Raw genomic sequence first — 12,529 nt, 5'->3', positions numbered from 1 at the left:
TAAGCGGAAATACGTCAAGTCCGTGAAGAAAACACAGGATATGGAACATAAGCCTTTCAAAATAAAAGCCTAATTCATGATTAAATTAAGATTCTTCTTCTTCAATATGTATATAGTCTGTATAGTCTGTATAGTTTTTTATGTATAATTAGTTCATAGTTATATAATGACTTTAATTATTCTTTATTTCATATTGTTTGATTTTTTTGCATTATCTGTATCAGGGGTCTCAAACATGTGGCACGGGGGCCAAAACCGGCCCGCCAAAGGTTCCAATCCAGCCCTCACAATGAATCAGCAAAAATTACGCTTAAGATATTAACAATCAAGGATGTCTTAGTCACTTTTGTTCAGGTTCCACATACAGACCAATGTGATCTCAAATAAAATAATAGCATAATAACCTATTAATAATGACTCCAAATTTTCTTAGTTTAATGTGAAAAACATAACATTACATTACATCTATAAATAAGTAAGGACAATTCCAAATTTTTATCTTTGTTTTAGTGTAAAAACTTACCTTAAATGATGAAAATATTAACATTTACAAACTATCCTTTAACAATAAAATGCGAAAAACCTGAAATTTTGAAAGTGAAATTTTAACATTATTCTTCCTGTTATTAAATATTTTGTGCCTTTGTAGATCCAATCCATAATATGCATGTATAAATGGTCAATTGAGGTGTAATATTGTTAAAATTGCACTTATTTTTCTCAAGAAATTTCAGGGTTTTTTTCAGGTTGTTCACATCATTTTCATTTGGATGGTTTGAAAACGTACATATTTTTATAATTTAATTTTGATTGCACTAAAACAAAGAGAAAAATTTGGAGTCGTCATTATTAACAGGTTATTATGCTATTGTTTTACTGGTCCGGCCCACTTGAAATCAATTTGGGTTGAATGTGGCCCCTGAACTAAAATGAGTTTGACACTTGATCTACTGTATATGCATGTACACTTTTTCTCTTGCATTTTATTCCGTCGCTGCCTTGACTATTAGGTTCCTTGTTGTGGGATCAATAAAGTTTCATCTAATCTACTCTAATTAATATGTTAATGATGATTTGGAAACTTTAATATATATATATCAATGGCGAATGTTACAGACTACTTACATTTATTTATGGTTTATGGTACATTTATCAGAAATAGAAAATATTTTTTTTCTTTTTAAGTACAAGTTTCTCGCTGTAATCTTTCTATAAGAATTTATACATCTTTGATTTGAATTGTTCTTTCTTCTGAATTTAACCACAGAATTATCCATACATTTACATTTATGCATTTGGCAGACGCTTTTTTCCAAAGCGACTTACAGGGGAAAACCAATCAAATCAATCAATCAGTCAATCAAATTTTATTCATATAGTGCCAGATCACAACAAAAGTTATCTCATGACACTTTATATATAGAGTTGGTCAAAACCAGACTCTAAGCCAATTTACAGAAACCCAACAGAATCCTCCAGGAGCAAACGCTTGTGACTGGTGACAGTGGCGAGGGAAAACTTCCCTTTAACAGCAGAAACCTCGAGCAGACCCAGACTCCTGGAAGATGGCCGTCTGCCTAGACCAGTTGGGGTTAAAGAGAGAGGGTAAAGACAGAGAAAAAGAGAGAGCGATAGAGATAGAGACTGGGGGAGAGGGGGTGAAGGGGGGAAGTAAGGGGAGACATATGAATGTAGTTGAGGATAAGTGAGTGATGACGATGAAGGCAGGAGACAGGCAGGACCACCGCAGCAGGTCCAGAGATAATCCTGGGAAAATCTGTGATAATCCTGGGAAAACCTTATTAGTATATTTAAAATGGAATGTCTGAAAAGTGCTGGGACAGGAGGAGCTCTCGGAAGAGCTGGCTCTTCAGGAGCTTCTTGAAGATAGGCAGGGACGCCTCTGTTCTGGTAGTGCTTGGTAGAACATTCCACCAATGTGGAACGACCCATGAAAGAGTCTGGATCCAGCATAAAAAGTTTTTTTAATTATTTTATTTCAATGATGACTTTGTTACAAAGTGAATATATCATTATGTATTTTTACAATACAGAATAAAGCTGAGTAAATACACATTTGAAACATACACCAAAAAACATAACAATTAAAGCCAGTAAGAAAATTAGAAGGCAAAGTAAAAAACATTACTGTTTTTTAATGTTTTAGTTTTAATTAATGTCTGTTTTTTTAATGATGACATCAGCCTGCCCAGGGCTACAGGTGGAAATTAGCACTAGTGCTAGAACCTGGCACACTACATCTCTCCTTTTTAAGGTTAAAGTTTATTGTGCATTGTCCCTGTCTAAATAAATAAATAAAATGAAATGAAATGGAAAAAAAAACAACCAACCAACCAAACAAAACAAACCTATTTAATAACACTATTATTACATAGTGGCTCAAAATATTCTAATCAATTGATAACTGACACTGTTAGTAATTAAACATTTTGGCGGTTATTATAAAATTAATCTTGAAGAAAACAGAACACTGTTACCACATGTATATTTTCTAACTTGACTATTTAACCTTGTTTAACCTATTGCGACAAAAACGTGCGACGGAAATGCGTAATTTCGCTAAGCATTGTGGGAGTAAGAGTTTTTTGTTCTGCTGACGAACCATTGTCAGCTGTTAAAAAATTAAGAGCAAACTACCTGTTTTCTGGGTCGTATTTTAGTCTGTACAGTACTTTATTTAAGGTAAGAGTTTCTGGAGAAGTAGTAGTGAGCCGCTCGAATTGCAAATTTAGATATGTATTGGTGGCTGAATGTGGATAATTACAACCACCATAGCGACAGACAGCTCCTGACGTATAAGTTAATGATGACAAGCTTCATCATGCTCAGCGCTTAGAGGTTTTTATATCTGTATCTGAACACACTAAATGTTAAGCGTTTGACAAGATTGTCCTGCTTTATGAATGGTTTGTTTTACGACTGACAACGTGCTAGCGTTTTACAGACATGTTGATTAAACTGTATTAGTGTGTCTACTCATTTATTTTCCCTCTGTCAGACAGTATGGGTCGGGGTTATATAGTAGACGATGCTGTGGAGGAATATCTGTCCAAACTGTGTGAACAAAAAGCAAGTCAAATCACAGGCTTGCTAATCGGACAGGTAAGATTTTAAGGTAACATGTGGCAGACATGTTACTTTATCTTCTCTTCAGTGTTCCTATCCTTTGGTTTGGTTACCTTATGCCTCAGATTATAACGGCTAAAATTTGCTTAGAGGTCTTATTTATGTCTTTGTGCATAATAAATCAATATAAGTGAATCCCCAAAGGAACTTTGTGTTGGTAAATGCAAGTTATGCAAATTTACAGGATTTCAGTTCTGTTGCAACATGTTGATGGTCATATGAACTATGTTTTCAGCTCAAAAATGTCCAATTTCATCACAATTAATGCTATATTTTCATGTCACAAATGGACAAGTTATATTTGAAGTGAATTTACCTGAAAAACAAATATTCTATTCTTTTAGATTCCCCAGTTATTCTTACAAGATTATATCCTACATATCACATGTTTTATTTTTACAGGTTGCAATAAGGAGTATGGTGCTGATCCATCCTGCTTATGTTACGCAAATACATACATTAAGAATGTCACACATCACTTTTTAAATCAACAGTTTTCTAATAATAAGCATTTTTATAAAGAAACAACAATTCTATATTGTTATTTACTCTTTAGTATGATGATAAACTATACAATAAATAAATCTGATACTAGTTTTTGCACAGGGATCATTTGTGGAAACGGTGACATGGCTGCCGACCATCAGTATGATGGGATCTGTAACAACCATGTCACATCCATCCACTGCCACATTTTGTGTTTTTGTGTCAGCTGTTATTGTTTTAGATCCACAATACTAACATTTATGAATAAGAGGAGAATTAGCAATGGTAAGTATGTAAGTTCATTACTAATAAAATACTGGTACTGACCATCATGGGTAATGTCATGTCCGTCCACCAGCAAAAGTTTTCACATACACATGTTATTCAAAATCCAATATTTCTGAAAATAGAGCTTCCACTGTCAAATAATATCAGTAGTCTGTGCACAAATGTATTAGCATTATTTCAACACAGTTCTATGCATGTCTTACAACTTTTTTTTTGATAAAAATGACTACTCATTTGACCCCCTAAGTAAATTTTAGCCGATAATAGACCGTATGTATTATATGTTGTTATCAGACAAACTGACAATTCTGACTGAAGTTACAAAAATATAACCACCTGTGACACAGAACAAGATAAATCTGATAACCAGCTGAGATCTCAGTTAACTGACTTCATTTGTTTAATTGCTATAACCTATAAGATTACACATTATGCTTGTTACTGTCATCTATCATTAATAACAATCCCCTTTTTTTAGAGCTCAGCCCAGAGGGATTTTGTTGTCATGGCAACTCGTACCCCCCAAAGGGAAGAGTCGACTGCTTCAGCAGGAAACTCTCTGGACAAGGACTGGGTCACTGAGCATGCCCGCCAGGTAGGCAAAGAGAGACAAAATGATATCCCACTACGCATACATTCTTGATTGAGTGAGTGTTCATTCATAGCTGATGAACACAGTATGTGGTGCATGCTTAATTCTCAAAGTTAGCAAAAATCACATTTATTTATCAGGTAAAAGAGAAAAAACTGTTTTTGTTTGTAACCCATAAAGACCCAAACAGCCACCGTTGACCAAAAGCATGTACTAATCTAAAATGTTTAATACATGTTGATCCACTAATCTTATCAATACATGTACATTTTTTGTGTAAAATGCAGCATGTCGTCTTTTCATGGTCATCAGATATGACGCATTTGGACGTTCAGAAGCTCTGTAGTTACCGTTGAAACACAGTCATCTTCTACAACATTGATTCACCAGTAAAACCTATGGAGTTTTACAAATGACAGTGGATGGACACACTTAGGTTAGGTTCAGTTAATGATATATTTGCTGAAAATGTCATTTTTTCCTTAGATTTCTCTGTTTCTGATATAATAACCGTCAACTGTAATCTGAGCTTTTTATAAAAATCTGCATGATCAGGGACTTAAATATAGGAAAATACCTGATTTTCACAGAAAAATAGCAAAATACAGAGGATAATATTATAATAAATGTTGATAAATCACTTAAGAAAGGTTTAATAAAGAGAAAAATTCATTTGGGAATGGACACAAAAGTAGCTCTGGGTCTTTATGGGTTAAATAATGCAATCTGCAGTAGAGTGAGCATTGGAGCATGAATGTGATTGTGTGATTCTAGGTGTCCAGGATGCTGCCTGGGGGCCTGTCTGTTTTAGGAGTTTTTATCATCAGTGATACTGATGCTAAAGACACACAGACTACACTCCGACAGGTCAGATTTACAACATGTCATGTACATTGTATTAAATGTCTTCTAAATGATTTCTGGTTGTTTAGGGAATGAAAAACCCCCCAGTCAGGTAGCCACCACATGCACATTGCTTATAAGGTCTGTGCTTTTTGAATGTATTTGTTCAGCTGGTTTTCGCAGTGGAGAACCTGATCTCCTCTGAGTATCTATGGAGCCCTTCAGATGATGATGTTACAGACTGTGTCACTCTACATGTCAACTCCAAAACTAGGAAGTATCCTTTGGCCAAAGCAATGTAGCAGAATCACTTTGATGAATAGTAGGTAATTGAGCTTTTATGTGTGGATATTCTTTAACCTCATATTACAGAACATTGTGTAGAACATTTGACGTCAAAGACCCAAAGGTTAGTGTAGAAGAATCCACTTTTCTGTGCAGTATATCTGTATTTGTTCTTTGTTTCACACTGTTTCAAGTTTGAGTAGTTTACTATGACATGAAATGTTTATGATTTTTGACAAGGGATGGGAATAAATTCATTTTTATTTATTCCAATGCTATTATTGGTTCAGATTATCATGATAATGATTCTTTATTGAAACAGAAGGCTTATACAGGGTTTCAGCTTAACTGTTTTATCACTCTGAGTCTGAGCACAGTGTAGAATTGTAAGTGAAAAAAACTTCTGTCTATCATCATCTAAAATCTTCTGAAATTGGAGAATAATACTATAGCACTTGTTTTGATTTAGGTTTTCTATATCAAAGAAAACCTGCTTAGTCTGCCTGATGCTAATGTTCTCTGCGCCAATCCTTAGTTTTGACATGTACTACAGTGTTGTGTTGATATCAGTCATTGTTGTGATCTGATCTTCCAGAGCATGGCTAAACCCGCTGACTGGAAGTACCAGTCAGGTGTTTGTTCCTCTTGGATCACTGTGTTGTGTTGTCTAAATGTGGACATAGTTGTACCACTACCAGAGAACAGATCCAGCACAGAAAACATGGATGAATGCCTTAAGGTTAGCATGAATGCAAAATAAAATAAAATAATATAACTGTCTAATGGAATTATTCTGAAGTCACTGTTTGTTTCAGGAGGGACTGAAAGCATGGACACAGAAGATTGAGAATGGAATTTGTCTGCTGGATGGAAAAAAGCTTCTGGATGACACAGAACTCACGACAGGACAGGTACAATAAATACACCCTAGTCATTATAAAAATAACTGAAAAACATCTAGTAAACCTATTTTTACCATTTTACTGTTTTCTGCCTCTGTTTAGGGAGCCTTAGCAGTAATTCTTCAATGGATATTCATTCTCTCTTGAACATCTGAAAGTGAAATCCATCTTTCAAAAATGTGGAAATGGATTAGTAGTACACTGTCTTTTTCAACAGAACAGTTTAGATGCCCTAAGCAGGGTATTTAAAGTGTTTTTCCAGTTATAAACTGTATGTAGTTTTGGCTGTCTGTTTTGTGATGTTTAAAGTATGTATTTATATATTTATTATGCAATAATGAAAGCCATATGAAGTGCCTTTTGCAAATCAAGGCAGTGTGTAATCAGATTTAACATCATTATTCACTGGTGTCTTTCAAGTAAAATCATCTGAAATGCACCTAATAAGACTTCATTGCACAGGGATAATGGTTTCTCAGACCTCAGTATTTCTGTTTTATTTTGGATCAAGTAATAAAATCCCAAAGCAATAAAGCAATAAATCCAAGTTGTAATAAACACCTTTCACTTAGATTTACAACAAGTTGCTATAGAGATGAGTAGATATGTACAAGACTGATAAAGGTCACCTACTGATGTATCAACATAACTTTCAAGTGTAATAAGACCGTTTATATAAGACAGTCTTACGAACATTGTGTGTTGTATTTGTGTTTAGAGGAGGAATGTGAAACAGACGTACACTGCTCAGCTTCTCCTCACATCGGTAAGATGCATACATCCACCCTCTGTATTTCACTGTTAAGTTTAATTAAAATATTCTATGAAATACCAGTGAGTGCATGTCATATAAGGTATGTGCCACTGGAGAAAACATACAATATAATACATCATTAGTACACTGGCAGTAAATATCAGTGTTTATATTAAAGCACACTTATATTTCAGTCAGTGCATTTATTCAGGCACAAGGCTACAAATGTGTGCACTTTTTGCTTCATCTTGGTAGTTAAAGGGGTCATATTTTGCCTTTTTAAATGGAATTACGCATTTTAAAATGCTTCCCTGTGGTCTACATAAACTGTAAATACTATGCTTGGGTCTGAATTCTTCATTAATTCAACTCCATAGGTCCATCTTCAACCTGTTTCTGAATAATGGTGTGAAAAAATTTGTTTTCAGCGCTGGCCCTTTAAATGCAAATGAGCCACTTCACACCCCACCCCCTCCAGGTTCTTAACCGTGCTGCTCTGTCCTGTTTCTCCGCACTGTGAGAAATGTTCATCGGAAGTCTTGACCTTATATGTGCAAATGTTGTGATGTAACTAGTTATAGACGTAACAAATTAAGAAGGAATTAAAACAGGTTGTAGAAATCCACTCGATTTTTGCCAGAATGAATCTAAAGATAGCTTTGCAGCACCTGGAGGGTTCAAATTCAAACTTTTTGAATTATTAGGGTCCAAATACACAAACAAATGTACCAAAGACTGATAAAAGTGAGTTTAGCAAAATATGACCCCTTTAAATTATGTGGAAATTTTGCCACAATGCAGCGAATAAACACTTACACACTTACGTGGACAATTTGATGTACATGTATCATAGATTGCACAATATGAGGTGTTGTATAAATACTGTTTCTGTGATAATTTAAGTGTCTTCATAATATTGTATTGTAAGTTGGCCTATTATTCCCACCTGTAATGAATATATCGCATCTGTTATTTGGTATTATTACTCATCCTGTCTGAAATTAGACCACTGCATGAATTAAATCATCTTTTACTTGCTATGTATCAGTGTGAACACAGGGTAACTGATGTGGTCCAGCGCTGTGGAGGCAGTGTGTCAGTCAGAGGTGCAATCCACAGCAGAGCTTATCTACACAGCAACAAACCAAAGGCCAAACTGGCTGAGAAGGTAACGCTTTAATACAATGCATATGATCTGAAAAGAAACTGAAGGAATAATGTATCACTTACTTTTTTTTTGTTTGTTTGTTTTTTACTCTGAGCAGCTGCTAAAGAGGGATGTGCTTTCTACGGTGGCCACAAGGGTTCAAATGCTTTTGGAGGAACTGATGATAGCAGAGCAGGAGAGCAGTGTCAGAGATAAGAAACAAACAGGTATACACAGAAACATAAAATGTAACCTCAGCCATCCCTCTAGGAGGCTCTATCAATCATATCCTTTCAGGTATAGATAACCAGAGCTAAGGTCATGGATGTGGGTGGCTGTGGGGTCAACCAATCCAAGTGAAGAAGGCTACTTTTGTAAAGAGTCTGACACCAAGTTCAACAAGTACAAAAATATTTAAGGAATTTTTGCTTTCTGTCTCCTATCAGCGCAATTCAGCCTCCCTCGTCGCGTCTTCTGTCCGGTTAAAGGAAGTGGTCCCGTGTGTGTTTGTGACTACCAGTTCAGTTATGAGGAACTGTCTGAAGCAACTGAAAGGCTGAAGGAGATGCTGGACATTGACGCAGCCGAGGAAGACTTGGATACAAGTCAGGAGATTACAGCTGAAACTGTACAGAGTGGTGAAGACATGCATAGTGATGTTGCTGCAGGTTAGAAAAATTCTGTATATCACTTGAAATAGGAGAAAAATACACACATTGATCACAAAATGAAAGGAAAAAACAACATGATGCTATCGTGGGTGTTGGTGTACAAATCTGTGAATTCTGGATGGATAAACACCTTTCTTCCAAAATATATTCTCTTAATTGCCGTTTGGAGAGGGCTGTTTAACACTGTCTACCATAGGTGTTAAACTGGACTGAGATGTACTTACTGTGACGGCCATAGGATATCCACCAAAACATTCAGTGTGCCCTGGTGATGGAGGATTTGTCACCCTAAAACAGACACTCATTCGTTTTTCCTTTAAATTGTCACCCATCTATAGAGTATGGTCAGGCCTTTACCATGATGGTTTCAAAATGATATCACTAACAAACTTCTATACCAACCTTATTTTACAAAGCCCCTGTTCACACCTGTATTTACCAAGCATCTTGAGTGATCCAATCAGAAGTTACCAGCTCTGAAGGCATTTGTGAATCTTTTCAAAATGCTTTGGAGTGGCATTTGTGGTCTACTATAAAGAATTGTGGTGGTAAATTCAGAACAGCAAATCAAAAATGATATAAACCCTTTGGATATAAACTAAATCTTAAAGCAAGCAATAGTCATGCATACAGCTTACATTCACTGCCTTTCCTTAAAAAATCTCACTATTTTTCATCCTTTTTTTATTATTATTATTAAATTATGACAAATGTTCAGTAGTTCCCAACCTTTTTTGGCTTGTGACTCCATTTTAACATCTCAAATTTCTGGGGACGCCAGACATTCAAAACAGAGATGTTTGTTTTGTTTTGTTTTTTTCGCTAAAATTAATTCGTTTTTGATCATGTAAAAGTTTGCTATACTATGTTGCAAATAAATGTTAATTTTAGATGACATTTAGGCTATATGATATATGCTATTATGGACGGAGACAGAAAAGCCAGGTGTAGATTACTGCACAAAGTGAGGATTTTATTTTCCTTGGTCAGGATATGTACAGTCAGTCCAGCTTGGATTTACAAGGCTGACAATTAATACTGAAAAAACAAGAACTCAAACTATGAATTATGAAAGAGCTGCAGCATCTAAAACTGACCACATTGAACATTTGAAAGATAAACAGTACCACAGTGCTTCAGTTTCAGCTTCACAGTTTTTCATGTCTGTTATGTATTGTGATTGCCTCTCTCAACTCACCATATAATTTTTTTTAGAAAGATTTTTTATTTTATTTTTTATCAGTCACTAGAAATTTCAGGTGATCCCATTTGAATTCCAGGCGACCCTTCATGGGGTCCCGACCCCAAGGTTGAAGAACACTGCTATAGTCTCTCCTAACAAAAATCTGCAAATCCTTAAGTTGTACCAATTAAAGCTGTGGGTAATGAATTTGCTATTTTTGATGGTTTCACAAAACACTGTAAAAAATTCAATTGCAATATCTTATGAGACAAAGGAAAATCAAACCAAACTTTGAGCATTTGAACATTTGAAAATGACTTGGTGATTCATCGATTATAGATATACTTGCTGAATTATTTTCTCTATTAAAAAAACTCCTGAAATAAATTTAACTTACAGTTGATGTAGTGGTGATATATTATAGGTAGAACAATGATTGGATTACTGCTAAAGTGCATGAGTAGTTCTGTAACCTGGAGTTTAAAATAACATGATGTGAAGTCATTTTGCAAACATTATCCTCCTGTTTTTAATGGATGAAAAATTGTATGCAGGAGTGAGAACACATTCATTCTGTGTTCTACATTACAAGTAATGAAACAGAGCGTTATAAGACTGTGTTCTATAAAATGGGTTGTTTTGTGTTCTCAGAGCCCACTGTGGAAACTGCTGAGGAGCTCAAGCCCAAGAGGAGCAATTATATTGGTAAGACACTTGACACCTACACACATTTAATTTCAGGAAACATCTTTCTGCTGTTTCTAGGCGGACAAAAACATATACTGTATATTTTGTGTTTTAAAGAAAATGGACGTGTCAACCAACCCTTTTTATGTAGTATATGAACTAAAGTCATCCTCCTGTAATGTACATGAGTTCTGCTTATCACTTATTGCACTAGAAATTACAGCCTTGTCAGAGCCATGTGCATAAAGGAAATGTCAATCCTGACTCTCCTTCTCTGTGTTGTGTAGGTGTTGCCATGGCTACTGCTGTCGCCCTCCTCGCCACAGCTGCGTCAATGCTGTATCTCAATGACATTTGATTCAAACACCAAAATAAAGTCTATGATGACTTCTACTGTGTTTGTTGTTTCATTCAAAATCTGCTGTCGTGTAGGATCAAGTGTGTCTTATCATAGAAGTTGCACATATTAACAGACTTCTACCAGGACTCCATGGTCCTCTAATGGCAGAAAAATCCCAGCCTTTCCCAGTAGTTCTATAACTGATATGACAGGAATGCAGACAATTAGGCTATGCTCAGATTGCAGGCAAATATGGCCCAAATCCAATTTTTTTGCACATATGTGACGTGTATCCGATCTGTTAAAGACAGTTTGAACAGCACAAGTCCGACCCAGGCCACTTTCATATGTGGTCCTAAATCCAATGTTTTGCAATGCAACTTCAGTCTGAACAGACAGGTCGCATTTATCCGGCCTTTACGTCATTGAAATGCAATAAACGTCCCAATTCTGCTTCCCAGGTGTTTTGCTTCCGTAAATACAGTGCATGCCTGTGTGGCCACGTATAATGTCAGCACCTCTTTTGTGGATGTGGGTCACTTAAGGGTCGCATTCAGTTCATACTCAAAACTGATAGAAGTCGCATTTAATGTGTAATATGAATGAGGGCACAAAAAACTCGGATTTCACCAAAAAATCTGAATTCTGCATTCAGACCTGCTGTCTGAACATAGCCTTAGTTTACCACCTTAGCGGATGGAATTATAATAAAATTTGAATTTCAGCTTGTTTTCTGGTTTTCAGCCTTTGACTTTACTGTTTAGATTTCTCCTCCCAGCTCTCATTAGATTTGTTCAACACTTTTTAATAAATCTTGTTTTGCACAATAATAAATTAAGTACTCAAGTTGGGAAAAAGGAGGATTTCTGGTCTCTTAGTGGCTTATGAGAACCAAGGTTTTAAAGGTCAACTAAATTAAATTTATTTTTCCTAGAAACGTGGAACTGAAGGCGATTAAAGTAATGGAGGTACAGGGGCCCTAAAATGTCAACAAAACATGACTCAGTAGAGCTGGAGAAACTGAGACATAAACTCAAACAGACTGAAGCAAATGACATCAAACAAGTGTTCAGAGAACGCAAACCTCCGCTAAGCACCCTGAATGGTGTGCATGTGTGGATCAGGGTTATTATTGTTAACGAAATGACGAAAACTAGAATTGTAAAAACATTTTCGTTAACTGAAATAAATAAAAACTATAATT

General features: G+C 35.7%; 1 protein-coding gene across 2 annotated transcripts; it reads left to right on the top strand.

Annotated features, from left to right (window-relative positions):
• Nucleotides 1-2,584: 2,584 nt before the first annotated feature.
• odr4 (odr-4 GPCR localization factor homolog) lies at nt 2,585-11,378 on the top strand. Of its 2 annotated transcripts, none has more exons than XM_030161400.1 (14): nt 2,585-2,703; nt 3,024-3,123; nt 4,400-4,516; nt 5,288-5,380; nt 5,527-5,633; nt 5,729-5,765; nt 6,237-6,380; nt 6,457-6,552; nt 7,262-7,309; nt 8,346-8,465; nt 8,563-8,671; nt 8,891-9,112; nt 10,950-11,003; nt 11,273-11,378. In XM_030161400.1, the coding sequence occupies exons 2-14, from the start codon at nt 3,025-3,027 to the stop codon at nt 11,341-11,343; spliced, it is 1,317 nt and encodes a 438-aa protein (XP_030017260.1). In that variant the 5' UTR covers nt 2,585-2,703; nt 3,024; the 3' UTR covers nt 11,344-11,378. The 2 variants fall into 2 exon arrangements, with proteins under 2 accessions (XP_030017260.1, XP_030017259.1); XM_030161399.1 differs by having other exon boundaries at nt 3,020-3,123.
• The last annotated feature ends 1,151 nt before the right edge of the window (nt 11,379-12,529 follow it).

This window comes from Sphaeramia orbicularis, chromosome 17 (genome assembly GCF_902148855.1).
Source record: "Sphaeramia orbicularis chromosome 17, fSphaOr1.1, whole genome shotgun sequence".
In the NCBI taxonomy this organism is placed as follows: Eukaryota; Metazoa; Chordata; class Actinopteri; order Kurtiformes; family Apogonidae; genus Sphaeramia; species Sphaeramia orbicularis.
This window is presented reverse-complemented; position numbering and strand designations above follow the sequence as displayed.

Excerpts from the sequence above, each read along its gene's own strand:
- odr4 (XM_030161400.1), top strand. The coding sequence starts at position 3,025 with ATGGGTCGGGGTTATATAGTAGACGATGCTGTGGAGGAATATCTGTCC. Across the intron at positions 3,124-4,399 it reads CAGGCTTGCTAATCGGACAG|AGCTCAGCCCAGAGGGATTT; the intron begins GTAAGATTTTAA and ends CCCTTTTTTTAG. Across the intron at positions 5,766-6,236 it reads TTGACGTCAAAGACCCAAAG|AGCATGGCTAAACCCGCTGA; the intron begins GTTAGTGTAGAA and ends CTGATCTTCCAG.